Below are 27096 nucleotides of genomic sequence, written 5' to 3'. Positions count from 1 at the left end.
TTTTTTTTGTGGCATGGATGTTCATATGGTGATATTTGATAGGCCATGGAGGAATATGTGAATACAACAATCACAATTTGATGGTCTATATTTTTGTTTGGCATCGAGAGAGGAGAGGACATTGGTTGGCTTAGGGCACTTGCAATGGTTATTGTGTAATGAGACAGTAATATGTATTGGGAAACGTATCTTGCTGATATAGATAGGAATGAAAATGTATTCTCTTGTCATTGTACAATGGTGTTAATATGGGACGGAGGGAAGGGAGACTACACTAGGTTGTAGTCCCCCAACCCCACACCCCAATACTAAATATATATATATACATCATATATATGTACACACACACACATATATATATATATATATATATATATATATATATGTTTGTATATATCTTTTATATGTATTTTTTAGTAAGTGTGTGTGTATATACATATATATGTATGTATATGTTTGTATCTTTAGACTATGATACTTTATTACCTAATAATAATAAATAATACATAACAATAGCAACGTTTATTCTATTATTATTTATATTAAACAATAATACATAACAATACTTACGTGTTCTAGTTATATCTTACATGATCTTGAAGTAATTTTCATCAATTTATATATATATAAAAGTAGGATACACTTAAGTTTTTTTTTTCCTCCTAAACTTCCAACTTTTTCATCCCACCTTTTTAGTTTTTTAATTCTTAATTATAAATACTTTTTTATCTCACATTTTATCTTTATCACTATAAAACTTTTTAGCACTTTATGGTTACTTCCACATTTTTACATGACTTCCAACAGCTTTTGTGGTGCAGGTGAATGGCGATGGCCAACAAGACAAAAATATACATTGTTCTTCAATTTGTGACAGCTTGGGAACTTTTGACAGAATTGTAAGTTCAGTAAAGTTTTTGTTTGGAATTGCTATGTCTAAATTATTGTGCATGATCAGTTAATGAAGTCAGATCTTCTATTGTGTTTTGTACTGTATTTCTTGGGCAAGGCAAATAAAAGGGGTTGAAAAAAGATGAAGAAAGAAAGTACTTTCAGCAGCTTACTGGTGCTCTTGATTATTGCCATAACAGAGGTGTATTCCATAGGGACTTCAAGACATAAGTTTTTTTACTATTTCACTTCGAATGCCCTTGCTTATAATGAATGATATCAGTAAAGGTGATGTAATAGCTTCTTATCCATTTAAATATGAATAATAAATCATCTGCAATGTTAAAATGAAGTAATGTTGTGGATTGTGGTGTATGAATTACAGTTAGAAAACTTACTATTGGATTATACCGAAGTTCTTAAGATCTCATTGTGGGTGTTTCCCGATTTTTTTTCTTTCGATTATATTTCTTATCATGATGTGTATATTTCACGTTTGAATTGCTTCCCTTGATGATGCACATATTGGTAAGATTAATTGGAGAGTGTATTTTGTTTTGATTGCAAAGATCTTATCCTCTATTGTACATACTTCCTCATTGGCTCTATTACAGTATCATAAATTTGTTTTGTGCATTGTAATATCTGGTGTAGCATAATTCTTCAAAACTTTAAAAAAAAAGTTTGAAATACACTATAAGAAATATTCATAAAAAATTATTTAATCATGTATGCAACACGCATGGATTCCCCATTCATGCTTCTGGTATCAAGTCCCTTTGGTTGGGGGAGCACTAATGTGATGATAACAGTTTCTACATTCCATGTTTGAGTTTTTTCCCTTCATCTTTGGGTAGTTAGGTATGATGGATCGTGATGACATGGCTATTATTGTGATGCCTTTCGATCTTCATTGAGAATTGCCTGAACATGGATAAGCTCATCATGTAATATATCATCACTGTATTTTAGATCCTCAATTATGTTCTGAAACAGGTCGATCACTGAGAAAATTAAACAAAAAATTAGGAAGAATACCGAGACCACAAGGTTGCCATTTGCAAGACAATCATGGTTGCTTCACTCCACTTCAAGTATTAATATTCTTATGCTTTGATTCCTGTAAATTTGAAAGATTGAATATTAGTTAATTTAACTTTTTTAGCTTTTCACTTTCTTTTTTGTATTGCTTGCTGATTGCTTCCATCATTGTGACGATATATTTTCATGTGAAAGGAATCAAGGATGATGAACAGCTTATGGTTATGTTATGATTTTAGTACTCACTATTTGTGTTCTCTAACTATTCTGTAAAAGTGACAACCCTCTTATATTTGTATATGATGTACTTTTGGCATGTTAATTGTAGTTCTAATCCTTCGACAAGCTATGAAACTATGCATATTTAAGCTTATTGTCATCAGTATATAATGGTTGGAAAGTGAGGTTGATGGAAATTTGAAAATTTGTACATGAAATGTAGGGGGATTGTAAGTGAGCTCAAAATCAATGATGATGATTCAATTTCAGAGATATATCAATATCCATGACTATGCAAATGAGTTGCAGCGTATTATATTCACTTTTGCTATACGCTTTGTTACTTTGAAGAGTCAAAGAGGCTAGAACATGGTCATATGATACAAGTGTATCAAATTTCCTTAAGACATCAAACCCCATTATATGTATCTTTTACGAGCACAAGCCGTTGCCAATCCTCGCTCTTCTAGCATTTTAATTATAGGTTTATGAATGTGTTTTTTGTTATTCTCTTTCGAAACATATTTTGGTTTGTTCATATTTTAATTTTACTTCTGTTGTGTTTTCTTGCAATAGCTTCAAATAATTTGAAAGATGGAAACACGTGATTTTCTGCCTTGAAGAACAAAGAAACTGAAGTGGTCAAGCAAGTGGATGCAATTATTGCAAACCTGATCAACTACACAGGTTCATTTGCATTCAATGGGTTCTTCACTTATGTTTCTCTCAAATCAACTCTGAGTTGTATTTCTCTGCTTTCTATTGTGGCACTTACGTTGGTATTGTTGGGTATCGATATTTGGCCTATTTTGCTGGCACAGTGAAAGTTGAAGTATGTTTTATTGGATTTTGATCAAGTTGAGAAGGAGAGGTGATTTGATTGAGTTTGCTAAGGATTCCAAAAGAATGTTGTCGGAGTGGATGAATCAACTTGGTGATGATGGACATGACTCAGATGCTGCACAATTTATTCAAGGGGGTTTAGCTCTTTATGATAACATGATTATGCGCTTGAACGCAATGGGGGTTATGGCACTTTTTACAAGTGTCTTCTTCATAGCCTCTATGTCTATGTGCTGATTTATGATGCAACTATATTTAGTCTACCAAATTGGAAGGCCTATGGTGACTATTATTTTGAAATCTAGTTTTAATATTTATTTATGTTAAACTATTGGGTTACTTTATGATACCAAAATTAAGATGAATTTTCATCCATAATATCATTTTGATAAGTTATATTGTTGTAAAATAGCCCTAAAATACTTTTTCAGGGGCAACCCCGCGAAAATTTTCCGAACAAACGAAAATGCGTCAACCCATCCCATGATCAATTCCTAGCTCCCCCCTGGTGTTAATAGATGTTGGCTTAAGTTAGTTAATTTTGGTGACAAATATTTGAATAACATACAACAATATATATACTCTTGAACATGATTTTCTATTAAATTACATTAACCATCAACCCTTATTCTAATTAATAAAATTGTACACCAAGTAAATACAATATTTTAATTAAAAAAATTGTAAATGCTGGAAGAAAATATATCATGGTTACATCTGCAATTGCCTTTCTTGTATACATGCCTCATTTGCCTATAAATATCCTAAACACTCAACATTTTGAGCAGAGCCAAATCAAATCCCCATTCTATTTCAATAAAATTTCATTTATTAAAGTTATCAATAGATAACAATGTCTGGAGATTCTTCTCAGAGAAGGTGGAATTTCTTTCGTCGAAGAGCCAACATGATTGAGGAGTAGTCGAGTGATGATTCAGATGAAGACTTGTATGCTTTTGAGCAGTAGGAAATGCAAAATGCTAATCAAATGCTTACCATGATGGTATCACCTAGTCCTGTCCAACCAAGAACATCATTAACATCCAGATTGCACTATTTGGACGAAGGAATTCTAGAAAGCAGAATTGTCAGTGGGAATCATTTGTTGATGATTTGGAAGATGTTGGGAATTTGGAGGTTGGCTTGGGTTCATGGCTACGTTTACTACAAAATGATATGAAGTCGAAAGGCTCAAAACTGATCTTCTTCTTCTTTGAAGAGCAATAAGCGAGGACCCCCAGTTGGAACACTCTCGCAGCGTTAACGCCAATTTTGTAGACGGGGCTGTTGAAATTGAGATGAGATAGGGTTTTTTCTTCCAGAGGTGAATACCTCCTTTGCAGTTGGTGTTGAGAATGGGCTCACACAAATTAGGCTATTTGATGCCCCAATAGAAGTCCTTAGTCTCCAACTTGGTCCAATAATTTTGATTGCCAAAAAGCCCACCCATTGTCTGAATTGCATCTCTCCATTTCCCATTAGAAATCCATTTAAACCATCCATGCTTGCCTAAAAATCCACCGTTGCAAGTGCCCTTAGAGCACTTGCAATAGGTAGGATTTAATGGCCCATGGATCCTAGAAATTAGAAATTTCTGGACTCACCTTGCAACACAATAATCGTTTTTTGTTGTCTCAAATATAATGGGCCAAGCATGGGGGAAGGGTGTTTGGATTGCCCCCATGCTGGCTTGCTTTTCATCAAAGGTGGCCCACACGCTGCAACTACTTCTCCTCTAAACTTAAATCGTGATTTTCCCTTTCAACGCTACAGCTCTCCAGCTTCGACGGATCTGGCATCAACGAGAGAACGACCGTCGTCCACCGTTCGATCACGCAGCTCTTTTCCATTTTTATTGCAAACTAGGTAAGCTCATCACACTATTTCTTCAATTGCCTGTAAGTATTCTTCAAATTAGGTTCAACTCTTCCGTCCTTTTTGTGTCAACCAAGATTTGAGTATTCTTCTCTTAATTAAATATGAACAACAATAAGGATTCCAATTCTCAAACTCCTCCAAACCAACGACCAACAGGCCTAAACCCAATTTGGAATTCCATTTTCCAAATGGTTAAATCGAGCATAGGCCCTATGGTGTTTGCTAGCAACCCATCTATGCTACAGAGCTGGCTATACAATGAACAACATTCTCTAAATCCCTCAATTGTAGCACAATCATCACGAACACCTAACCCAATTAGTAATTGTTGATGCAATAATTCAACAACTGAAAATGATTATTGTGTAACTTAGAAGGGTTGAATAAAAGACAAAGAAATTTACGTGATTCGACTTTGAGCTTAGGTCCACGGTATAGAACTATGAGTTGTTTTTATTGTTTTGAGGTGGTTACAAAGAATACATGAAAAGAATAAAGTGTTGTGAATGTTGTTGATGAGTTTGCCCCCTTTTCCACTGTCGACTATCTTCCTTTTATACTCGTTTTGTGCAGTTATGTCACATTGTAGCGGTTGAAGCAGTTTACAACAGTTGAGAAGGTTTATAGCAGTTAAAGAAGTTTCTTGTCTCTTCTGAACATAACTGTTAATATGAAACTGCATTGTCTTCTGCTTCGTCCATCGATTGTCTATTACTTAGCCTTGTGAATCATCTTTTTATTTGCCGAATGTTCGGCTTATTGTAAAATACTTGATCATGTCCCTTTGAACTTATGTTTTGGTCTTTTGTGTTATTTTGGGCTTTTTGGACCTTGCCTCTTTTGGGCTTTTGTTTCGATCTTGCCCATTTATATTTGAATTAGGTCTGATTATTTTTTACCCCTATAGTAATCAAGGTCAAACCACCACATTCCCTTCTTAAGTCCAATCCACACCTTCAGTGCCAATCGAATCAGGGCCCTTATAACGCACAAAAAAACTCATACTCAGAATGAAGAAGAACTCCACGACCTCCTAACTGGAAGATGGAGGAGGATATTGATTTGTGCAAAGCTTGGGTCAAAATTAATACAAACCCAACCGTTGGGACAAGTCAAGACAAGGTCTCATTCTGATTGAGAGTTTGGGAAGATTTTGTGAGCAGAAGAGATGGGGATAGGTCAAGAAATTAGTAAGCTTGTGAAAGTAGATGGGGTCTCTTTCACTCTTGGGTTACAAAATGGACAGCAATATGGAAACAAAGCATGGAGTTCAAACCAAGGGGGTTTACAGTGTCAATTATTTTACAAATTATTCATGCTATGTGCCAGATTTGTTTATTTCATAACTCTGTTGGTGATAACATGTACATATTCTGCCTAGGATCGTGCATATGCATAACTTATTGTTTATTATACATATGTTTACCCTATAAATTATATATATATCCAAATCAAATTGTGTGATGGTGATATCTTTGAAGTAGGGATAGTGTATCATTTGGATTAAGATTGTGTTATAGGTGGATTTCATAACTGTTATGTCTGGGATTTCCTTTAATTTGGGATTTAATCAGTGCTTCTTTTGTAGTGGACTCCTCAATTTTTATGAATTCATCCACTCTATCCACTGGACCACCGTTTGTCAATAACCGAAGGGTTGCTACCATTTTCTGGTTGAGAAATCAAGCCATTCCGTGCAATCAGGTAGACGCTAAAAATATGTATCATTTCTTGCTAAATCAGCTTTGATCCTTAGAAGTAACTCCCGATGCATACCAAATCTTCGCCTAAAATAATATGGTGGATAAGTGCAATCAGGTGCAAAGTAATCACGCACAAGATCTTCATGAGATATTTTACGATTTATGTGAATCGTGATGCGTGAACTAGGTTGAATTGTTGCGGCAGCCACAAATGCGAGAAGCATTTGGTTGATCTGTTGATAATCTTGATGCGTATGTACATGCAACACTTCCAATCCTTCATCAATTTCATCGGCGTCTTGATTCTTGTGTCTCCGTTGGGCTAGCCAAAATCTTCTCCTACAAGAGTCGTCTGTCATTTTAGTGTTAAATGAATAAAAGTGTGAGAGTTTGGTGTGTTAAACAAAGTTGTAACACATGAACATGAGTTTATATATGTGAATACATATATACAGGTTTGTGTATGTAATTGCATTCAGTTGATTCTCCCGTGAACCTACAGCTCACAAACTGACATATGCATTGATGCATAATGTTAGTCAAAAAGTATATAATTGTATAACACTATTGTGTATATGTGATTCATACATGAGAGTTATATAATTGTAGAGATATAGAGTATATACTGTGTGTATGTGATACACATGTACAAAACATTGTTGACAATGGTTTTTAATCGGGCATTTATCATTTTTGGTTGTGTTGTGCCATTAATAAAACAAAAACCTTTTGTCTGGTAGCGTCTTAACATTTTGACAGTTATTTTGGCTCCAAAATATTGGCATAAACGAAGCAATCAAGTACAAACCATTGTAGAGTTTCAATTTCATTCTCTTGCCACATCACACATTCCCAAGTCCTAATGTCTTTTCTTGTCCCCAACAATGGGCAACCATTGCAAATGCTCTTACATGTTGACCTCATTTGTCTTGATGGGCCCACTTAACACTACAATCAACAACAAATGTGTCTCTCACTATCATTGTAACATTTCACATATCTCTTCCCTCACATACTATGTCATATAAGCATATCACACTTCCTAATGATTTTTAATGACCCCAACCACAATGGTTGCTTTTTAAGCCAATAGACCATGGATAAAAAGGTCTCCAATCTCTGTTAGCTCCAAACATGAGCCCCACTTAAACCATACTCACAACTATACAAAAAATCAATATTGGGTCCCACCTCTATTACATCAAAAATCAAGACAGTAAATTTACATCAATGTACCTATACATATAGGATTGATGGGGGTAAATATATATATATTTTATTTTAGAAATCAAGTCCCGAATAAGTGCTTTGACATAGAACATTTTTTTGACAAGAACCATTTGTTACGGAAAACCCTTTACCCATTTTTTAGGCAAATCGAACCACATGTTGGCAAGAGGTTATTTTAGCCAACTATCAAGCAAAAGGTCGATTTGAGCTCCACTGAAGGTGATAAATGGCAATACTGGACAGTGATGAATGGATATTTGATATGCTTTCAATTGAAACCCCGAATTCACTTTGATCTTATCAATCTTGCAATCCACCATCGTTGTTATTCTCATTCTCTATCCATTGTATTTAATTTTATCAAATTGTTTTTACTTTTTTGCAGAGACTTGTCTAGCATGGATAACTTGAATTGCAATATTATGAATGAGAAGTCAAGACTAGATGAGCAACAACATTGTATACCTAAAATAGGTATGCAATTTGACACAATGAATGATGCTTTTGAATTTTGGAAGGCTTATTCGAAAAAAATGGGGTTTGGTGTGAGAAGAGTATGCCAATAAAAATATAAAAAGAGGAGTGGTTACAAACCAATTGTTTGTGTGTTATAAGGAGGGTCACAAGAGAGAAGAAAAATATTGATATAAATCATCAACGTGATCGAGACTCATGTGTTAGATAGCATGGAGATGGACGTGGGCCGTAAGGGTCTTTGTTTTGGATTCTATTTGGATATTATGCTATCTTTGAATTTTTTTTATATGTGCAGTGTGGCATTCTCCAATTTATGGGGAGATGCTATTCGATTTTCTGCTTGATTTGTCGTTGTGTGTGGTGTTGTTGTGTCCTTTTCTTCTCCCCCTCACGCTCCGAGGGTTGGGGTGTGACAAGTGACCCCTTCGATTGTAATACGCTGTCTCTATAAAAGAAGGAAAAAATAATAATAAAAATAAAAGTAAAAAAATAAATACTACTTAGTTTACGAAATGAATAAAATGGGGTAAAAAAAAACTTCATATGAGTGTCAAACAACATTGAAAATTAATTTGGAATCAAAAGTAGATAAGGAAAAAAATAAGGATTTAAAAAATATATATTAATAACAAAAAGAATATTAAGTAAATGGGTGAGGGCGCATCACAACCCTCACCCTATGTTTTTCTTCAAAAGAAAAATTTTTCTTAAGCTTTTTCTTCCTTTACAATGACACTCTCTCACGGCAAAGGCTTTCTCTGACGAAGCTCCGGCTAGTTTTCCGGCCGGTAAGGGTACTCCAAAGTTGAAACGCACACACACTTTATTGTCTACAAAAAAAGAAATATTAAGGTAAATTCTTGACTCTAGGGTTAGGAGTAAATGGTTTTGGGGATTTTGATTCGATGAGAGTTTTATTTGTCCAATAACTCAAAATTAGGTTTCTAATCTTCTTATATTACTAGATCCAAGTGTGTTCTTTGAACCAATACAAGATGAGACTTTGCTTTCTTGATTTGGTGGCACTAACAAGCTTCAAGGTTAGTGAATTATTGGGGAGTAGACGTTGCTTTCTTGGTGAGAATTGCGAGTTCACTTCAAGGTAGGGATTTCTTACCATTTTTATTTCTAAACACTTTCAAGCCACCGAAATGCTTGAATGGTGGTAAGCTTTGATTTCCGTCTCAATCCTTTTCGATGGGAAATAAGCGTTGAAGGCTTACCATATTTTTGTATTATTGTCAATGAAAATGTTATTGGTGATTTAATTTGGTGAATATATAACCCTTGAAATGTTTGGTCATAAATCGGGTATTGTGTGATTCTTCATGCATCATGATGAATGGGTGTTTCTATATGACATAAATTTTAATAATTTACATTAGATACATGGTGGGACCCGAGGATGGACCCGGGTCACATTAGGTGATGAATGTTATTTAGGCACGTGCGTGGATGATGGATATAAGCCTTGTGATGGTCCTAATCCATAGGATTCCCGTAGCGGTATTTATTAATACACGCTGGCTAGTTATGGCATGCTAAGATATCATTGTTGGGTCATTAGTGAGTGGTTGCGACCACATATGTACCGACCCTCTTTCTAGCGGTTTAAGATTGACGTTGATGGGATAATTGGTGTTTGTTTATTGGTATTGGTTGGATGCTAAAGAGAGAGGTAGCGCAGGTGGATTCACGTCGACTTATCATCGTAGGGTGGGAATCTGATTTGTCGACTTGGGTGTCATTGGAGGCGTATATGGAGCTTTGGTTGGGTTGATCGGATGCATTTGTTATATTGCATTGCATATTATTGCATCGATTATACGTTATTACCTTTCAGCCTTATTATTCTTTACTTGTGCTCTATTATTTTATCCCTACTAAGCCTTCTGCTCACCCTATCTACCTTCCCTCCCCACAGATGAGATAGGATCTAGTGCACAGGCTAAGGATCGGAAGGAGGGCGCGTGATGGTGGTGGCCTGGATTTGTATTTTGATGTGTGTCTGAATGTGTATTATAAATATGGATATATATGTATGACTTGTTGGTTGCATGCCATAGTTGTGTGAGTAAGTTGTTGTACGGGGAGTTCTACTTATGCTTTGGATGTAGATTGTGTTTGGTGGGCCGAGAGTAGTGTCCTGTGACTACTGTGTGTCTGATGACAATGATGGGATGTGTGCTTGACTGTGGACCCTAAGGGTCGATTGACTTTTGATAGTGTTAGATGTTGTTTGCTTTGTTCTGTTACAAGTTGGGTTACCCAATTTATGGGGAGATGCTGTTGAAATTTTGAGTGAGATCATAATGACTTATGATGTAACACGTGAGGTGCACGTATGTTGTGTTTGCGTTCACGCTTCGCGAATATGGGCATGGCATTTTATGGGATAGGTGACATCTATATGAGTTCTTGATGGCCCTTCATTTTGAGTTTTGCCCTATGGTTGGTCAGCTTATCCATCGCCACCCCACTTCCAGTTTGGAGATTGTGGTTGTAGAGTTGGTTGCAAAGGATACTCATCTTTGGACACTTGGTGACATCAGGCCACCTCCAGTACCTTCCAATTTCTCTGATGTACTCGTCGTAGCTCCTACTAGTACTTTGACAGCTCCTCCATCTTCCTCAGGCAGACCTACATGCTCCTATTGTATAAGGGTCGGTCATACTATGGATGACTGCTGGAAGCTCCATCCAGAGCACAAGTGGGACCCCGTGGTTGTGGTCGCCGTGCCTCCACTGCCTCTGTCACTCCTCTGCCTTTTATTGATCTCTGAGCATTCAACAACAGCTTTAGAAGGTTCAATAGCGTATGGATTAGATGTCTGTCTCCTCTAATTCTGGTAGTTCCTCTGCCTACTTTGCCACTGGTATGTCTCTTTCTTGGATTTTTGACTCTGGAGCCTCTCACCATATGACTTCAGATGCCTCCATTCTTACTGATTGTAGATCATCACCACCTATTCCCTCCATACACACTATCGATGGCTCTCCACCAAGAGTATGTCAGTGCGACTATAAGATGAAAACTTTTGCCCTGATCGTGATAGAATATGTTAGGATTCTTCGTGCAAGAGAGAGGTTGATGTATCAATTCTAGGGTTGTACTTATCACAGAAGTTGCAATACACAGTGAAAATTCACAAATTTAGTCTTTCTTTTGGTTTTTCCTCTAATCTCCTATGTGATTACTTGGGTGGGTAACACATTTTATCTAACGAGACATTTGGTTGACATTTTGAGGGGGGAATGAGGCGAGCTGATGGTAAGAATCACTCATTTCCTCGTTTGGTTAAGTTTGGGAGGGTGGAATCCCAAACTCATCCCATCCTTATTCTCTCCTTATGAGATTAGCAAACCTCACTAAAATGGTGAGATTGGCTAACCTCCACAGGGGGAGAATGAGTTTGATACTCAAAATACTATTATACCCCTTGTTAAGAAGTAATCACAACCATTAAATTAATCTATTCTTATTTTTTGTACAAAAAATTGGGTAGTATGGAAATTGTACAATTAAAATTCTAAAACTCATGCTCATTTTTCATTTCATAACAAACATAATAATGTTCACCTCATACTCACCTGACACACACTAGCCTCAAGCTCGCCTCACACTCACACTCACACTCACACTCGCACTCACACTCATTGGATTAGCAATCAAATGCTCTGTAAGTGCATTGTCACTCAACTTTTCTTACCAGTCTACGAACTACTATAATATTTGTTAGGCATTGGTTTCTACAAGTTGTGTAGTGGGGGTTCCTATACATGTCAATTCTAATCGATGACCATGGAGAAAAAAAACTTTATATTGTCTTCCACGTAAAATCCATCCATACATGGACACTGAGTCAACACCAATAGTAAAAGTTATTTGTATGCTTCCACAAATGATCTTCCACTTGAATGATGAGATCTTCCAATTTTTTCCCCCTTTTTCTATTATAGATATATTTTGTCCAACTAAAACTGTTGTATTATTCCATGATCTCACCACACAAACCATGCCATATTATTCTTTGTAATAGAAAGAAAATTTAAAATTACGCAATAAAAGGTTTTGCTACGAGATTAACACTGTTCTTCATATTTTTCAGCTAATAGGTTAAGTATTTTTGGGACGAATATTTTTTTTTACGGCGTCTATGAATTCAAACTATAAATTAATTACAAAATTCAGTAATTTGTATCTTAAAAATACAATGACTAATCTTCAATTAAGTTATATGGAAAGGAAGTCAATTATTTTTAATTGATTTTTTTTTAAAATTTGGTGAGTTTTCAATATTAGGCATTTGATTAAAATCCCTTCATAACTACACGTATTTTGGGTTTTGGCGATAAAACTTATTACAACCCGAAATGCTTATCAAGACCGGGCCCCATACCCGACCCATAAAACCAAATTAAGGCAATTTTTATCAATAATGTAATAAACGCATTACCAATTTACCATAAACACCGCAAAGCCCACACTTAAACACGTACTTTCTGTTGTAGGATAATATATTTTTTTTAAAATATTTAAAGTTGAGATCTCTGCTTTTTGTTATTTGATATTTGAATATTTCATTCCATTTCCTGTCACTACTCTCTCATGTCCCTCTCTTTTTCTTCTTTTCCCCCTGTAGATCTTTGTGTCTTTGCTTGAGCAAGAGTTTTAGGGTTCCGTCGCTGCTCGGGATCTCGCAGCGATTTGAATCCCCGATTTTGAGTTTTGGTTTTGACTTTCTATTGAGAATTCCGCAGATCTGATTTGTCGATATTCAGAAGTCTCCCTGAGCAACCATGGCTGCCGCGAACGCCCCGATTGCCATGAAAGAGGTCTTAACTGTAAGTGTTCTCTCGTTTGCTCGTTAGCTATTTGCTTTTTTTGCTCGCTCCATTTATTTTTCCTTTTTATTAGCTGAATTAAGATATGTAATTGTGTGGAATACCGAAATTGTTATTGCAGAATCTTAGTAGTTTAAGATCAGTATGTTTTAGTACTGAGTGTCATGACTTGTTGTGATTCAGTTCGATTTTCGATATTTATTGTGTTCGCGAAGCTTAGTGTGTGTCAGAGTTGTTATGAATCTTAGCTCTGCAAAAATCTTGTTATCATTGACGCATACTCTAATTTGTTCGCGTTCTTTAATATTCCATGCATTACTGAGGAGCTGAATTGTGAGTTTGTGCGATCTGATGTATTTGCAGTTGCCAAGCGTCGGGATTAGTCAGCAATTTATCACATTTACAAATGTTACGATGGAATCCGATAAATATATTTGTGTACGGGAAACAGCCCCTCAGAATAGCGTTGTCATTATTGACATGAATATGCCAATGCAGCCTTTGAGGAGGCCTATTACGGCAGATTCAGCTCTCATGAATCCAAACTCAGGAATCCTTGCTCTGAAAGGTAGGTTAATTCATTTTCGTTGGGATTGTGTATCTGCATTCAGCTGTTATGGATTTGTATTCTTTCTGTTGCTGTTTGTTGAATTTTACTTTTTGATTTATATCTAGTTGGATCATGGATGATCCTTACTGTCACCTTAGCACATGAGCTAACAAGATATATTTGCTTGTAAGTACACTTTGGTTCTTATATGAACAACTAGTTGGAATAGGGATTTTTTCGGGCATCCTTATATTTTATTTGTCTTATCAGTTTTTGCTCTCAAGTAGTTACCGTTAGCTAAACCACTTGTTGATAGCCTAGCTGGTTATCTTTCCATACTTAGGGCGTAGAATCTTGCGCAAGGTTGGGAGTTTGATTCTAAGCTGACATAGCTATTTTCAAGTGGTTTGTGCTAGGCCTTAGCCCAACTAATCTGTCGAGCGGATTTGCGCATACCTAGCCGGCCCGATTTTGGGCTTAGTGCGCTGTCCAAAGGGCACGCCTGTTGAGTTGTTCTCGGTTACCCAAAGAATAGGTTACTGTTCGCTGCATTGGGCTGGAAAGAGTCTTATTTGTAAATTAGTGTTATAATGACCTGTATCTCTGCTTGCACAGTATTTGGTTGCAAATGGGAATGGGAATCGAAACTAAAAGGGGAACGAGAATGGTAAAAGAATTCATGATGTGATACATCATACATCAAGGAATTACGATGGAAATTTGAATTCCTATGTTTGATGTGCAATAATGCATTTGGGAATGGAAAGAATATGAATTGAAAGACAAGTTTCCCTCTCCTCTTACACAAGCAATGAATTAATGTGACGTCGACGATATAACATGTAATTACCGACTGATGTTAACATGGGTTTTTTTTTTATATATATATAGGTATATTTTGTATTGAATGACATTTTAGTTTAATATATATAATTTCATATGCAAAATTAATATATAATAATATGACATTTTATAGTGTATACTTAGTGTGAAAGGCTGAAAAATAAATATAAGGGCTTTGAGGTCATTTGACTTGTGGTGACAATTCCATAAAAAACCAGAATTGTGCATTCTGGACTTTGAGTCTGGAACCTTGAATTCCTGAAATTAGCGCAACTGAGAACTGAGAATTCTGTTCATTTGTCCGCATTGCAACCGAACAATGGAATTCCTGGTTTACCTGGAATTGATCATTCATCATTCACTTTCCGGGTGGAATTCGCCTACCAAATGTCAGCTTAAGTCATACTTGGTAGTCCGACTGTATGCTAATATAGTTTGCTGATTGGTACATCCTTATGGTAAGTCATGGGTATTTATTCCTCCTTGTTGTGGTTTATGCATAACAACGATGCATTAAACTCCATGGGGAAGTTTTTCTACTTTTGGTGGTGGGGTGGGTGGGCTGGGATATAGGAATCTTACAGTTATAGAATGTAGTTTATCTATTAAGGAGGTAGTTTGTCTGCTGAAATATTAACTTTCCTGTTCATTTCCAGAGAATGTTAAGTTGTTAACTAATCTCTTTATAGAAATCCTGTGTAATGTGGTGCTCAATTTTTCTTTCTGGACTCTCATCCTTTTCCCATTCTGATTCTGTTATTTGGACCTTGATTGCAATGCTGGTGGTGATAATATGATGGTGACATTGGTAAAAATATATATTACTGGTCTGATATTCATCTGGCCAAGCTTGTACTTTTTGTCATACTGTTATTGTTGTTTTGGTTCACATTTCTTTCAGGTATTTCTTTAGTTCACATTTTGAGTATACTGAGTGCTTGTGAGCAGAGTTTCTTTGTTAACTTGTACCATTTTGTTGAATAGAATTTTAATTGTTCCTAAAAGAAAGAAATTTCATATAAAATACTAATCGCATAACTATATTGAGAAGTTCCTGGGTATGGGGGAATTCATACTATGACGTTGTTATTTCTTTTATATTTATAAGGTAATTTTATTTTGTCTTTTTTGAATGTAGCTCAACTTCCGGGAACTACCCAAGATCACTTACAGATATTTAACATTGAGATGAAGGCGAAGGTGAAATCACATCAGATGCCTGAGCAGGTGAGGATCTTTAAAAGCTTATTTGTTTATTTTATTTAAAATGAGTTGATGTACATTACCGCCACTGGTTGTGGGCTCGGGGGTAAGCTTGTTTTTCCCATTGTTAATGTTTTGGTTCAACTACCATAAACCCATAGCCACATTCCAGACTGCTATGTACCCGAAGATAATGGAAGAAATTATTTTCATAATGGGAAATGATTACTTTTGTTTGTTGGGCTAAGTTTCAATGTTTCATGTATAGATTGTCTTTTGGAAGTGGATCACACCAAAGATGTTGGGCCTAGTCACACAGACATCTGTATATCATTGGTCAATTGAAGGTAAAAGAGACCTTTTTCTTTAGACAACTAAGTTACTTTCTTGAGGTTCTATTTCTTAGGATTCTTACGGTTTCTGATTCTGGGGAATGGATTTATGTGTGATGTTAGCACACTTGGCATGCTCAAATGTTGTTCATGTTATTTATTCTACTGGTTATCACGTGTAGGGGATTCTGAACCTGCAAAGGTGTTTGAGAGAACAGCAAATTTGGCAAACAATCAGATAATAAACTATCGATGCGATCCCACAGAGAAGTGGTTGGTTTTGATTGGAATTGCACCTGGTTCACCTGAGGTATTGTACTGCTTCCGGTGGTGCTGCTTTCAAAAATTGTATTCTAATGATACTTTTTCGAATAATTTTAAGAGATGAAACTTTATGCAAAATAAAATAGAGAATAGTAGTGCTAGTGCTTTACATTCTTGAATGCAGTGACAACGGGTTAGCGTATGCCTGTTTACCTAATTGCTATCCTGAAATCTTATAGAATTTTACTGCCCGGGTTTTCCACATGTATTGATTTGATTGTCAAAATTGTTGGGAATTCCATTTAATAAGTTTGCACTGTACCTCAAAAAGAAGGATGCAGGCTTTGATTGACTGCCTTGTTGTCTTTTAGTTTTTATATTGGTTGTGTGATCTTCATCTGTGCCCTATACACAGCTCCATCATATTAAAAGTTTATGTTGATGATCAATTGACCTCCTGATTCTGTTTTCTTTATAGCGCCAACAATTGGTTAAGGGAAACATGCAGCTTTTCTCTGTTGATCAGCAGCGTAGTCAAGCTCTGGAGGCACATGCTGCAGCATTTGCACAATTTAAGGTTGAAACTTAAATAACCTCCCTTGCTTTCTGGAATTGTCTGTTTAAAAGTTTTATTCAGGCTATATTTGTTTGTTTATTTTTGCTTTAAAACAGGTCCCGGGGAATGAGAATCCTTCTGTTCTCATATCTTTTGCTACCAAGACCTTTAATGCTGGGCAGATTACATCAAAGTTACATGTGATAGAGCTTGGTGCCCAGCCTGGTAAACTTAATCTTTTTTGAACAGCGTGATGTTTGTAATGAAGTTGTCTGTCTATTGTGATGTTTGTTTGTTTACTGCTTGGGGCTGTTACAATCCATTTGCGACTTGAAACTGGTACCTATGGGCAGTAGTGTTATGGGATCTTGTTGATTTCGGAACTAGGTTAAGGTAATGATTTTGTTGGCTTTGAAAATTGGAAACTTTTGAAGACTGGGATAGTAATACTAGATTCTAAAAGATGCTTAATTGGAGGACTAAGAGTGGTGGAGGAGAGGAAGAACAATTAATATCTAAATGTTGTGCCAAGTTCTGGCATTAAATCTACAAGGGTTCTTTGGATGGCATGGTCTCGAGAAAAAATTGCTGAAAATGTGTCTTTGTTCTTTTATAGTTTTATTTGTAAAAGAAAAGGTTCACTTGCTATAAAAAGGGCAGTATTTGTATTGTTGTTGTTAGAATAGGTATAAATAATGTGAAATGTACAACCCAACAAGTTAACTTATCGGGTTGAATGGCAAAGTAACTAATCTTGATGTCGCTAGCATGGAGCGGGCTGGGTTGGCGGCCCAAGATTGGAGCTGGCCCAGCTATTTAGCAGGCATACTGAGCTGGGGAATTTTCGGTTACCAAAAGAAAAATTAATCTTAACATGGTTTTGGAGCAAGAGGTCTTGGGTTTAAACTTTACCTTCTGCAATTTAAACCCCCATTTATTGTTGCCTAAAGTGTGGACCTTTGTGTGATTGGTTGTTGCCCCAAGTGTTGGGCCTCGTTTGTTGTTGCCCCAAGTGTTGGGTCTCGTTTGTTGTGCACGTATTGGGCCGTCGGATAGCCCAGCCCACATGTGAGCGGGAGTGTTAGAAATTATAATATGACAATATGTATAAATGATGTGAAATGCACAACCCAACAAGTTAACTTATTGGATTGAATGACAAAATAACTAATCTAACAGCTGTAAAGACTTTGGGACTCCTATCCGGAAATTAACTAAAATTACGGCATTGACGGTGAAATACACTTAATAAAGTAAACTAGTGTCGAAATAAGCCTTGATTCTAACTTGAAAGGCTACAATTCCCAACTGTGGAATGCTATTTTTGAAGAGACAATATCGGCAAGGTGGTTATTAAAATGTCTTGTCATGTCCCTCTATTAATCAAAGAGGGTGCATGATTGCTCCTGAATTTAAAGGAGATGCCTGAATTGATATTGGAAATAAATTGATAGGGTTGTTCAGCTCTTTTGTTGTCTTTTATTTTCTTTCTTATTTGTTTTTTTGTGGATAGTGTGGCATGCAATATGTTTCTTTTTTTTTTTTTTTTGAATCAAGTTAAATTTTATTTCAAAACTAATGCAATAGTTTATCTCCTCTCGATGGAAAGTTTGGCATTTTTTTTTGAATTTTGGACTGGTAATTGTTAAATAACTTTTTTTTTGTTACAATATCCAATAACAACAAATAAGGCCAATAACAAAACTTGGTCCCTTTATTGTCTTGTATTCTTCATCTCTGGATATTACTTCATTCTAACTAAACTTTCTAAGCAGGTAAGCCATCATTCACAAAGAAACAGGCTGATCTTTTCTTCCCTCCTGATTTTGCTGATGACTTTCCAGTCGCGATGCAGGTTTGTTGGTTGCTGATCTTTGCACCTTTTCAGGGGTATGCACGTACGGTATTTTAATTATGATTATGCCAATTGACAGGTATCCCAAAAGTACAGTTTGATTTACGTGATCACCAAGCTTGGACTACTATTTGTTTATGATTTGGAGACAGCTACAGCTGTATACAGAAATAGAATTAGTCCAGACCCAATATTCTTGACTGCAGAAGCTTCATCAGCAGGGGGTTTCTATGCAATCAATAGGCGAGGCCAGGTTTTACTGGCTACTGTTAATGAAGCAACAATTGTACCCTTTGTCAGTGGTCAAGTATGTCATGTCTATGTGCTTGCCTTCTTTTATGGTAGGACAAAATAATGAATGAGACATTTAGCATACTAAACTGGTTATAATTGTTTCAGCTGAACAATCTGGAACTTGCGGTCAATCTCGCGAAAAGAGGGAACCTTCCTGGAGCAGAGAATCTGGTATTTGATAGACTTTTTCCTCTGAGATTCACCAATCTTTTTTTTTTTTAATAAAATTTACCAGATTGTAAGTGACCGTAATTTCTCTGTAAAGTGATCCTTCAAATCCTTCTTCAAAAGTATCATTATTAATTTTGCCAACACATGCATGGTAGTGATACTAACACTCTTTGCTTGGTAGTTGGTCCTGAAATATTGTTTTAGTCTATGTTTTCTTTCTATTCTTTGGCAAAGAAGTATTATTCACAGTGTGACATATTATCACTTCGATTGGCTTTCTTTTTAATGCATGATTTGACTTCCTTGTGCTTTTATTATGCACTGAGATTTTTTTGACTGTTGTCCTGGAAATCTCAGGTTGTCCAGCGTTTCCAAGAACTTTTTGCACAAACAAAGTATAAAGAAGCTGCTGAACTTGCTGCTGAGTCTCCACAGGGAATCCTTCGTACACCTGACACAGTTGCCAAGTTTCAGGTTTTCTTTGGTTTTTTTAATACAACCTGTTACCTTCAGTGTTCTAGGTTCTTCTTTTGGACAATCCTCATTACAAATTCTGTGACACAGGAATAATATTTCCATAGTCAATGCACAGAGTTGGTTAACCTGTTTTATCTTTCCATTGTGTTAGAGCGTTCCTGTGCAAGCGGGGCAAACACCACCACTGCTGCAGTACTTCGGTACTCTTCTAACAAGAGGAAAGCTTAATGCATTTGAGTCGTTGGAACTGTCACGCCTTGTTGTAAATCAGAACAAGAAAAATCTTTTGGAGAATTGGTTGGCAGAGGACAAGTTGGAATGTAGCGAGGAACTTGGAGACCTTGTGAAGGTTTGCCCTGCAATATAAGAGTGAAAGTTCCTTAAGTAAAATTTTGAGCTCTAAGAAATTCCTGGGCCTTTGTCTTGGGAAAATATTGTGCTTTCTCATGTTTTTTCATTTTTATCATGGATGATGCAGACCGTGGATAATGATCTTGCGCTGAAAATATATATCAAGGCTAGAGCAACACCAAAAGTTGTTGCTGCTTTTGCCGAGCGGAGGGAGTTTGACAAAATTTTGATTTACTCAAAGCAAGTAAGCAGTACCGTTTTTATCTTGCCTTGTTGATTTGAAATGTTATGATGGAAGGGAAGTAAGTCTAGGATGAATGTTTCCCACCCCTTCTCCTAGTTGTAGCTTTTGTTATAATAAGAGTGGAGCCTCATCCTTTTGTGCTTTCCTTCTTACCTTAGGTTGGGTACACACCTGATTATTTGTTTCTCCTGCAAACTATTCTCCGTGCAGATCCCCAGGTATGTACACTGGATATAATCTCATATATGTCCTTTCAGAGTTGTAATGTTTGTTGGATTTATTAATAGATCTATGTTTTGGTCATGTATATTGGATTTTGAAGTTTTGTACAATGTTTACCATGATGCAGCCTTACAAATCGCTAGTCCAGGAGAAAAATTCATCTTTTCAAAAAATAGATTCATAAGTTGTTTGTTTGTTGTGGAAGTCTTCTTTCGATCTCTGCTTTTCTTGCATAAAGGTCTCATTTCAAAGCTATTCTTTTAAGTACAACGAGATATTTACCTTTTGAATTATATGTCAGGGAGCTGTTAACTTTGCATTGATGATGTCGCAAATGGAGGGAGGCTGTCCAGTTGATTACAACACCATTACAGATCTTTTTCTACAGGTCCTTTACTAACAATCTTCTATTATTAGGCTGTAGCACAAGTTCTTTGGCCATGCACTGTCATCAAAATTCAATTTCATTGTGAAATTTAGGTACTTTTGTTGGTTGTTGTATTTCATTTTTTTAATAATCAAGACCAAGCCGCTCATCATCATCATCAAAGCCTTTATCCCAAAAGTTTGGGAAGATTAAGCCGCTGAATTGGAAAAATTGGGTGCTACCATATAACTTTGTATTGGTTTAACTATGAATTTTTTCTTGTCCTTTCCAGAGGAATTTGATCCGTGAAGCAACTGCATTTCTGTTAGATGTTTTGAAGCCTAATCTACCTGAACACGGTTATCTTCAAACAAAGGTTATTTGTGTATTCAATTTTTTATTGATCTAGGCCTTGAACTGTGTAGTTATATCTAATCTGCACAAGTTCATTTCTGAATTTCTTTTATGCAGGTCCTGGAAATTAATCTTGTAACTTTCCCCAATGTAGCTGATGCTATTTTAGCTAATGGAATGTTCAGTCACTATGATCGTCCTCGTATTGCTCAACTATGTGAAAAGGCTGGTCTTTATGTGCGAGCTTTGCAGGTAATTAATTCATTTGCTGCTTCCCATTTCTTTATTTATCAATAATCGGCATTTTTAAATGTATGTAATTTTTTATTTATCATTGGCTTTCTAATCATATGCAGCACTATTCGGAGTTGCCTGATATTAAACGTGTCATCGTAAATACTCATGCAATTGAGCCTCAGGTATATGATGTACAGTATCGTGCTGTATTAAAATATACTGCTACATCACGTATCTGCAGAAGTCAATCTTGCCTGGTTGTGAATGGGTGCTTCTTCCTTTACAGGCACTTGTTGAATTTTTTGGGACTCTTTCACGGGAATGGGCTTTGGAGTGCATGAAGGACCTCCTTCTTGTCAATCTGAGAGGCAATCTTCAGATAATTGTGCAGGTACATCTTTTAATATCTGACGAGCGGATGATATCTTTGCATATTTACTTTGGCTAATTTAAATGATTCTTGCAGGTTGCAAAAGAATATTGTGAGCAGTTGGGTGTTGATGCATGCATTAAGATTTTTGAGCAATTCAAGTCATTTGAGGGGTTGTACTTTTTCCTTGGGTCATATTTGAGTTCCAGGTGATCTTTCAGTTGTTAATGTCCTTGTTTCATTGTTTCACACATGGTTGCTTACAAATTTTAATTACGAATGAACTGTTTTCCTTTGACAAATGGGACAGTGAGGATCCTGATATACATTTCAAGTACATTGAGGCTGCCGCCAAGACTGGGCAAATAAAGGAGGTTGAGCGGGTTACCAGAGAATCAAATTTTTATGATCCTGAAAAGACGAAGAACTTTCTGATGGAAGCCAAGCTTCCAGATGCACGACCATTGATCAATGTTTGTGACCGTTTTGGTTTTGTTCCTGATCTCACTCACTACTTGTATTCCAACAACATGCTTCGTTATATTGAAGGTTATGTTCAGAAGGTAATGTATTTATTTCTTTAAAGATGCATGGTAGCATTAACTATCACATGTTGTGACACACTCTTCTGATTATATGGGAATCTATATGCCTCTGTTGATAGGTGAACCCTGGAAATGCTCCTTTAGTCGTGGGGCAGCTGCTGGATGATGAATGCCCAGAAGATTTTATCAAAGGACTGATTCTCTCTGTCCGTTCGTTGCTTCCTGTTGAGCCGCTTGTGGAGCAGTGTGAGAAGAGGTGATTGAGGTTTCATCCTCCTTTTCTACTTCTTTTTCTCAGCTGAAATTGTTCTCATGCTTTGCTTCTGCTTTCCAGAAATCGACTTCGATTACTCACTCAGTTCTTGGAGCATCTTGTGAGTGAGGGAAGCCAAGATGTGCATGTCCACAATGCCCTGGGTAAAATTATTATTGAGAGCAATAACAATCCTGAGCACTTCCTTACAACCAACCCTTACTATGACTCACGGGTTGTGGGCAAGTACTGTGAGAAACGTGATCCCACTTTGGCTGTTGTGGCTTACCGTAGAGGACAATGTGATGATGAACTTATTAATGTGACAAACAAGAACTCTTTGTTTAAGTTGCAAGCCAGGTGTGCAATTTGTTTAGCTTCTACTTGTGTTGGTTTTGTACCAGAACATTTGTGCTTCCATCTTACATAGTCATACTTTGATGTCAGATATGTCGTTGAAAGGATGGATGGTGATCTTTGGGCGAAGGTCCTTGATCCAGAGAATGAATATAGAAGACAACTCATTGATCAAGTGGTATCTACTGCTTTGCCAGAAAGCAAGAGCCCAGAACAAGTTTCGGCAGCTGTTAAAGCTTTTATGACTGCTGACTTGCCCCATGAACTAATTGAACTCCTGGAAAAGATTGTGCTCCAAAACTCCGCATTCAGTGGCAATTTTAATCTACAGAACCTGCTCATCTTGACAGCCATCAAGGCCGACCCACCTAGGGTTATGGATTATATTAACAGATTAGATAACTTTGATGGGCCTGCAGTTGGGGAGGTAGCTGTAGAAGCCCAACTTTTCGAAGAAGCATTTGCGATTTTTAAGAAGTTCAATTTGAATGTTCAGGCTGTTAATGTCTTATTAGATAACATCCACAGCATTGACCGGGCTGTGGAATTTGCATTCCGCGTTGAAGAAGATGCAGTTTGGAGCCAGGTGGCGAAGGCTCAGCTTAGAGAGGGGCTGGTGAGCGATGCAATTGAGTCATTTATTCGTGCGGAAGACGCTTCTCAATTCTTGGAGGTTATTCGTGCTGCGGAGGATGCAAATGTCTACCATGACTTGGTGAGGTACCTTCTAATGGTTAGGCAGAAAACGAAGGAGCCCAAGGTAGACAGTGAGCTCATCTTTGCCTATGCCAAGATTGATAGATTGAGTGATATTGAAGAATTTATTCTTATGCCGAATGTAGCCAATCTTCAAAATGTTGGTGATCGCTTGTATGATGATGCCCTATACGAGGCTGCAAAGATTATATTTGCATTTATATCAAACTGGGCCAAGTTGGCTTGCACACTTGTGAAGTTGAAACAGTTTCAGGGTGCCGTTGATGCAGCACGCAAAGCAAACAGTGCGAAGACATGGAAGGAAGTTTGCTTTGCTTGTGTTGATGCGGAGGAGTTCCGTTTGGCTCAGATTTGTGGACTCAACATTATTGTACAGGTAATTGATTCAGTTCCGTGTTGATTTGTGTTTTCCTTTTTTTTTTTGTATGATATGTGCATCTATTTTTCCGATTAACTAGTGTTTTTACCCATTTGGAAGTCAAAACCATGCGAAAGAATGCCTCAGGCTCCATTTTTAGTTGAATTCATAATCTATATCTTACTGTAATTATTCAGAATGAGCTCTCTTGACAATGAGAACTTTATTTTTGGTGTTCTTCCACATTTAAGCATTTTAACCTATATTTGCTTGTTTCTTTGTTCTGTACTCGGCATTTTGTATGATTGTACTTCATGTATTTTCCTCAATTTTATGATCTGTTGTGTATTCTCTAGGTTGATGATTTGGAGGAGGTCAGCGAATATTACCAGAACAGAGGATGCTTCAACGAGTTAATTTCTCTCATGGAGAGTGGTCTAGGGCTAGAACGCGCACACATGGGCATTTTCACCGAATTGGGAGTTCTATATGCTAGATATCGTCCTGAGAAGCTTATGGAGCACATCAAATTGTTCTCAACACGTCTCAATATCCCCAAGCTTATACGAGCTTGCGATGAACAACAGCATTGGAAAGAGCTAACTTATTTGTACATACAATATGATGAATTTGACAATGCTGCGACGACTATAATGAACCATTCCCCTGAAGCATGGGATCACATGCAATTCAAAGACGTGGTGGTCAAAGTTGCTAATGTGGAGCTATACTACAAGGCAGTGCATTTTTACCTGCAAGAACATCCCGATCTTATAAATGATGTTCTTAATGTGCTGGCACTTCGGGTTGATCATACACGTGTTGTTGACATCATGCGGAAGGTTTGTCTTTGTTGGCCTATCATTTTTGTTGACGAGTTTGCATGAGATTTAATCATACTGCTCTAACTCTTTCTTATTTTTGTTTTTTGTTTTTGAACTTTCAGGCTGGTCACCTGCGTCTGGTGAAGCCATACATGATTGCAGTTCAGAGCAACAATGTGTCTGCTGTAAACGAGGCTTTGAATGAGATATATATAGAGGAGGAAGACTATGAGAGATTGCGTGAATCAATTGAATTTCATGACAACTTTGACCAGATTGGCCTTGCACAGAAAGTGGGGCATATATTTTTAAGCATTGTGGTTCTCATTTCACAGTATTTTGATTTGAGGTTACAATTTTATAAGCCTTTGCTGTATTTTTACAGATTGAGAAACACGAGCTTCTTGAAATGAGACGGGTTGCTGCTTATATTTACAAAAAAGCTGGCCGGTGGAAGCAGTCCATTGCTTTGTCAAAGAAAGATAAACTTTACAAGGATGCCATGGAGACAGCTTCACAATCTGGTGATCGTGAACTTGCAGAGGAGTTGCTTGTTTATTTCATTGAGCAGGTACCTGACTTGGTCTATATGATATATGTGCTTGTATTTACGACATATTTACATCCATATTTAACTGGGAATTTGAAGCCTTGAATATTTTGTAGATTCGCCTTATTCTACCCCTTGAAAACATAGATAAAAAGGCTTTACATTATAATACTAATGTAACGAAGAGTATTTGGTCTGACTAATTTGCTTTTGAAAATAGAAGCTCTAGGATTTGAATACATGGTCAGCCATCAATGTCAGATTGTATTATTGGATTTAGTTGTTGCAGCTCCTTTGTCTATATATATTGGGTTCATACACTTTCCGTTAGGCTCTGTTACTCTGTTTTGTCTAGCATTTCAAATTTTCAATTGACTTTTGTATGGATGTGTCTGTGCAGGGCAAGAAGGAATGCTTCGCATCATGCCTCTTCGTTTGTTATGATTTAATACGACCAGACGTTGCTCTAGAGCTTGCCTGGTTTAACAATATGATTGACTTTTCATTCCCATATCTGTTACAGGTGATTCATTTGATTCTTTAATTATGTTGATATACATGTCTAATATACCTGGGTGGTGGAGCCTAGCTAGTTGCATTTTGAATGCATAGCTTCCGTTTGTGTATGATTATTTGCTTACCTTCATTTCCTTGCAGTTTATTCGTGAATACACAGGCAAAGTTGATGAACTTGTGAAGGACAAAATAGAGGCTCTCAAAGAAGTTAAGGTTAAAGAGCAGGAAGACAAGGATGTGATTGCACAGCAGGTTAATTGCTTTCGAGCCCTCTTTTTCATAGCATCATGACATTTTTGTTTCTTGAATTCCTTTTTCAGTATCTGACTGCCCATATTGTCTTAGAGGACAGAGTTGACACCATAAATTAAGCACATCTGTGCGAATGAAATATGAATTAAGCACATTAATGTGAATGATATAGTTGCTGCTCATATAATAAGAACTGACCCATGCACATGGATTTTGAATTCACCGTTTTATGGGTATGAAATTTTTGTCAACTGATTGGGATATATGTTTGCTGTTTCAGAACATGTATGCTCAGTTACTGCCTCTTGCTTTGCCTGCGCCACCAATGCCAGGCATGGGAGGACCTGGAATGGGTGGTGGTTTTGCTCCGCCTCCACCCATGGGAGGTATGGGAATGCCTCCAATGCCACCTTTTGGCATGCCACCTATGGGAAACTACTGACGAAGCCATTTTGAAGTAGGAATTCGGTTGTGAAAAATTTGCACCAAGAAAAGTGACCCAGCTGTGCACCATTCCATTCTGCGGTGTTTCCTTGGTTGTGTACCATCTATCCTTTTTGCCGTTGTGATTTAGTTGAAATAATAAAAGCATTTTTGGTCTTATATTAGGTGTGTGGATATGTATTTTAATATTCTTTTGTATTAGAGGCATTTTTGGCTGCTGGTAGACCAAAAAATACACCAAGAATAAAAAAAAAAATCCAAAAACATCCTCTTTGTTTTTTTTGTTGTGGATAAAAAAAAACTAGGATATGTTTTTGGGTTTATTATGCTGCTTTGAGATATGTTTAGTCCATCTTTTTGTGACATGTTTCAGTCCTCTTTATTTTGAGATGGTCCAGATGGAATACTGTAAGTTATGCGTTTTTGTTTATCAATGTATTGTGGTGGCTTCTTACATCTCAAA

General features: G+C 36.8%; 1 protein-coding gene across 1 annotated transcript; it reads left to right on the top strand.

Annotated features, from left to right (window-relative positions):
• The first annotated feature begins 12854 nt into the window (after positions 1-12854).
• LOC120014711 (clathrin heavy chain 1-like) lies at positions 12855-27096 on the top strand. The gene is made up of 30 exons (XM_038866744.1): positions 12855-13127; positions 13491-13695; positions 15659-15747; positions 15992-16070; positions 16238-16365; positions 16798-16896; positions 16992-17100; positions 18651-18730; positions 18810-19037; positions 19130-19195; positions 19553-19669; positions 19824-20021; positions 20151-20267; positions 20426-20485; positions 20791-20877; positions 21149-21232; positions 21328-21462; positions 21567-21629; positions 21734-21838; positions 21914-22026; positions 22128-22380; positions 22482-22618; positions 22697-22975; positions 23063-24065; positions 24404-24889; positions 24994-25164; positions 25257-25442; positions 25822-25944; positions 26079-26189; positions 26470-27096. Exons 1-30 carry the CDS (start codon positions 13083-13085, stop codon positions 26629-26631), a joined length of 5118 nt encoding a protein of 1705 aa, XP_038722672.1. The 5' UTR covers positions 12855-13082; the 3' UTR covers positions 26632-27096.

The sequence above is a fragment of the Tripterygium wilfordii genome, chromosome 14, assembly GCF_013401445.1.
Source record: "Tripterygium wilfordii isolate XIE 37 chromosome 14, ASM1340144v1, whole genome shotgun sequence".
Lineage (NCBI taxonomy): Eukaryota > Viridiplantae > Streptophyta > Magnoliopsida > Celastrales > Celastraceae > Tripterygium > Tripterygium wilfordii.
This window is presented reverse-complemented; position numbering and strand designations above follow the sequence as displayed.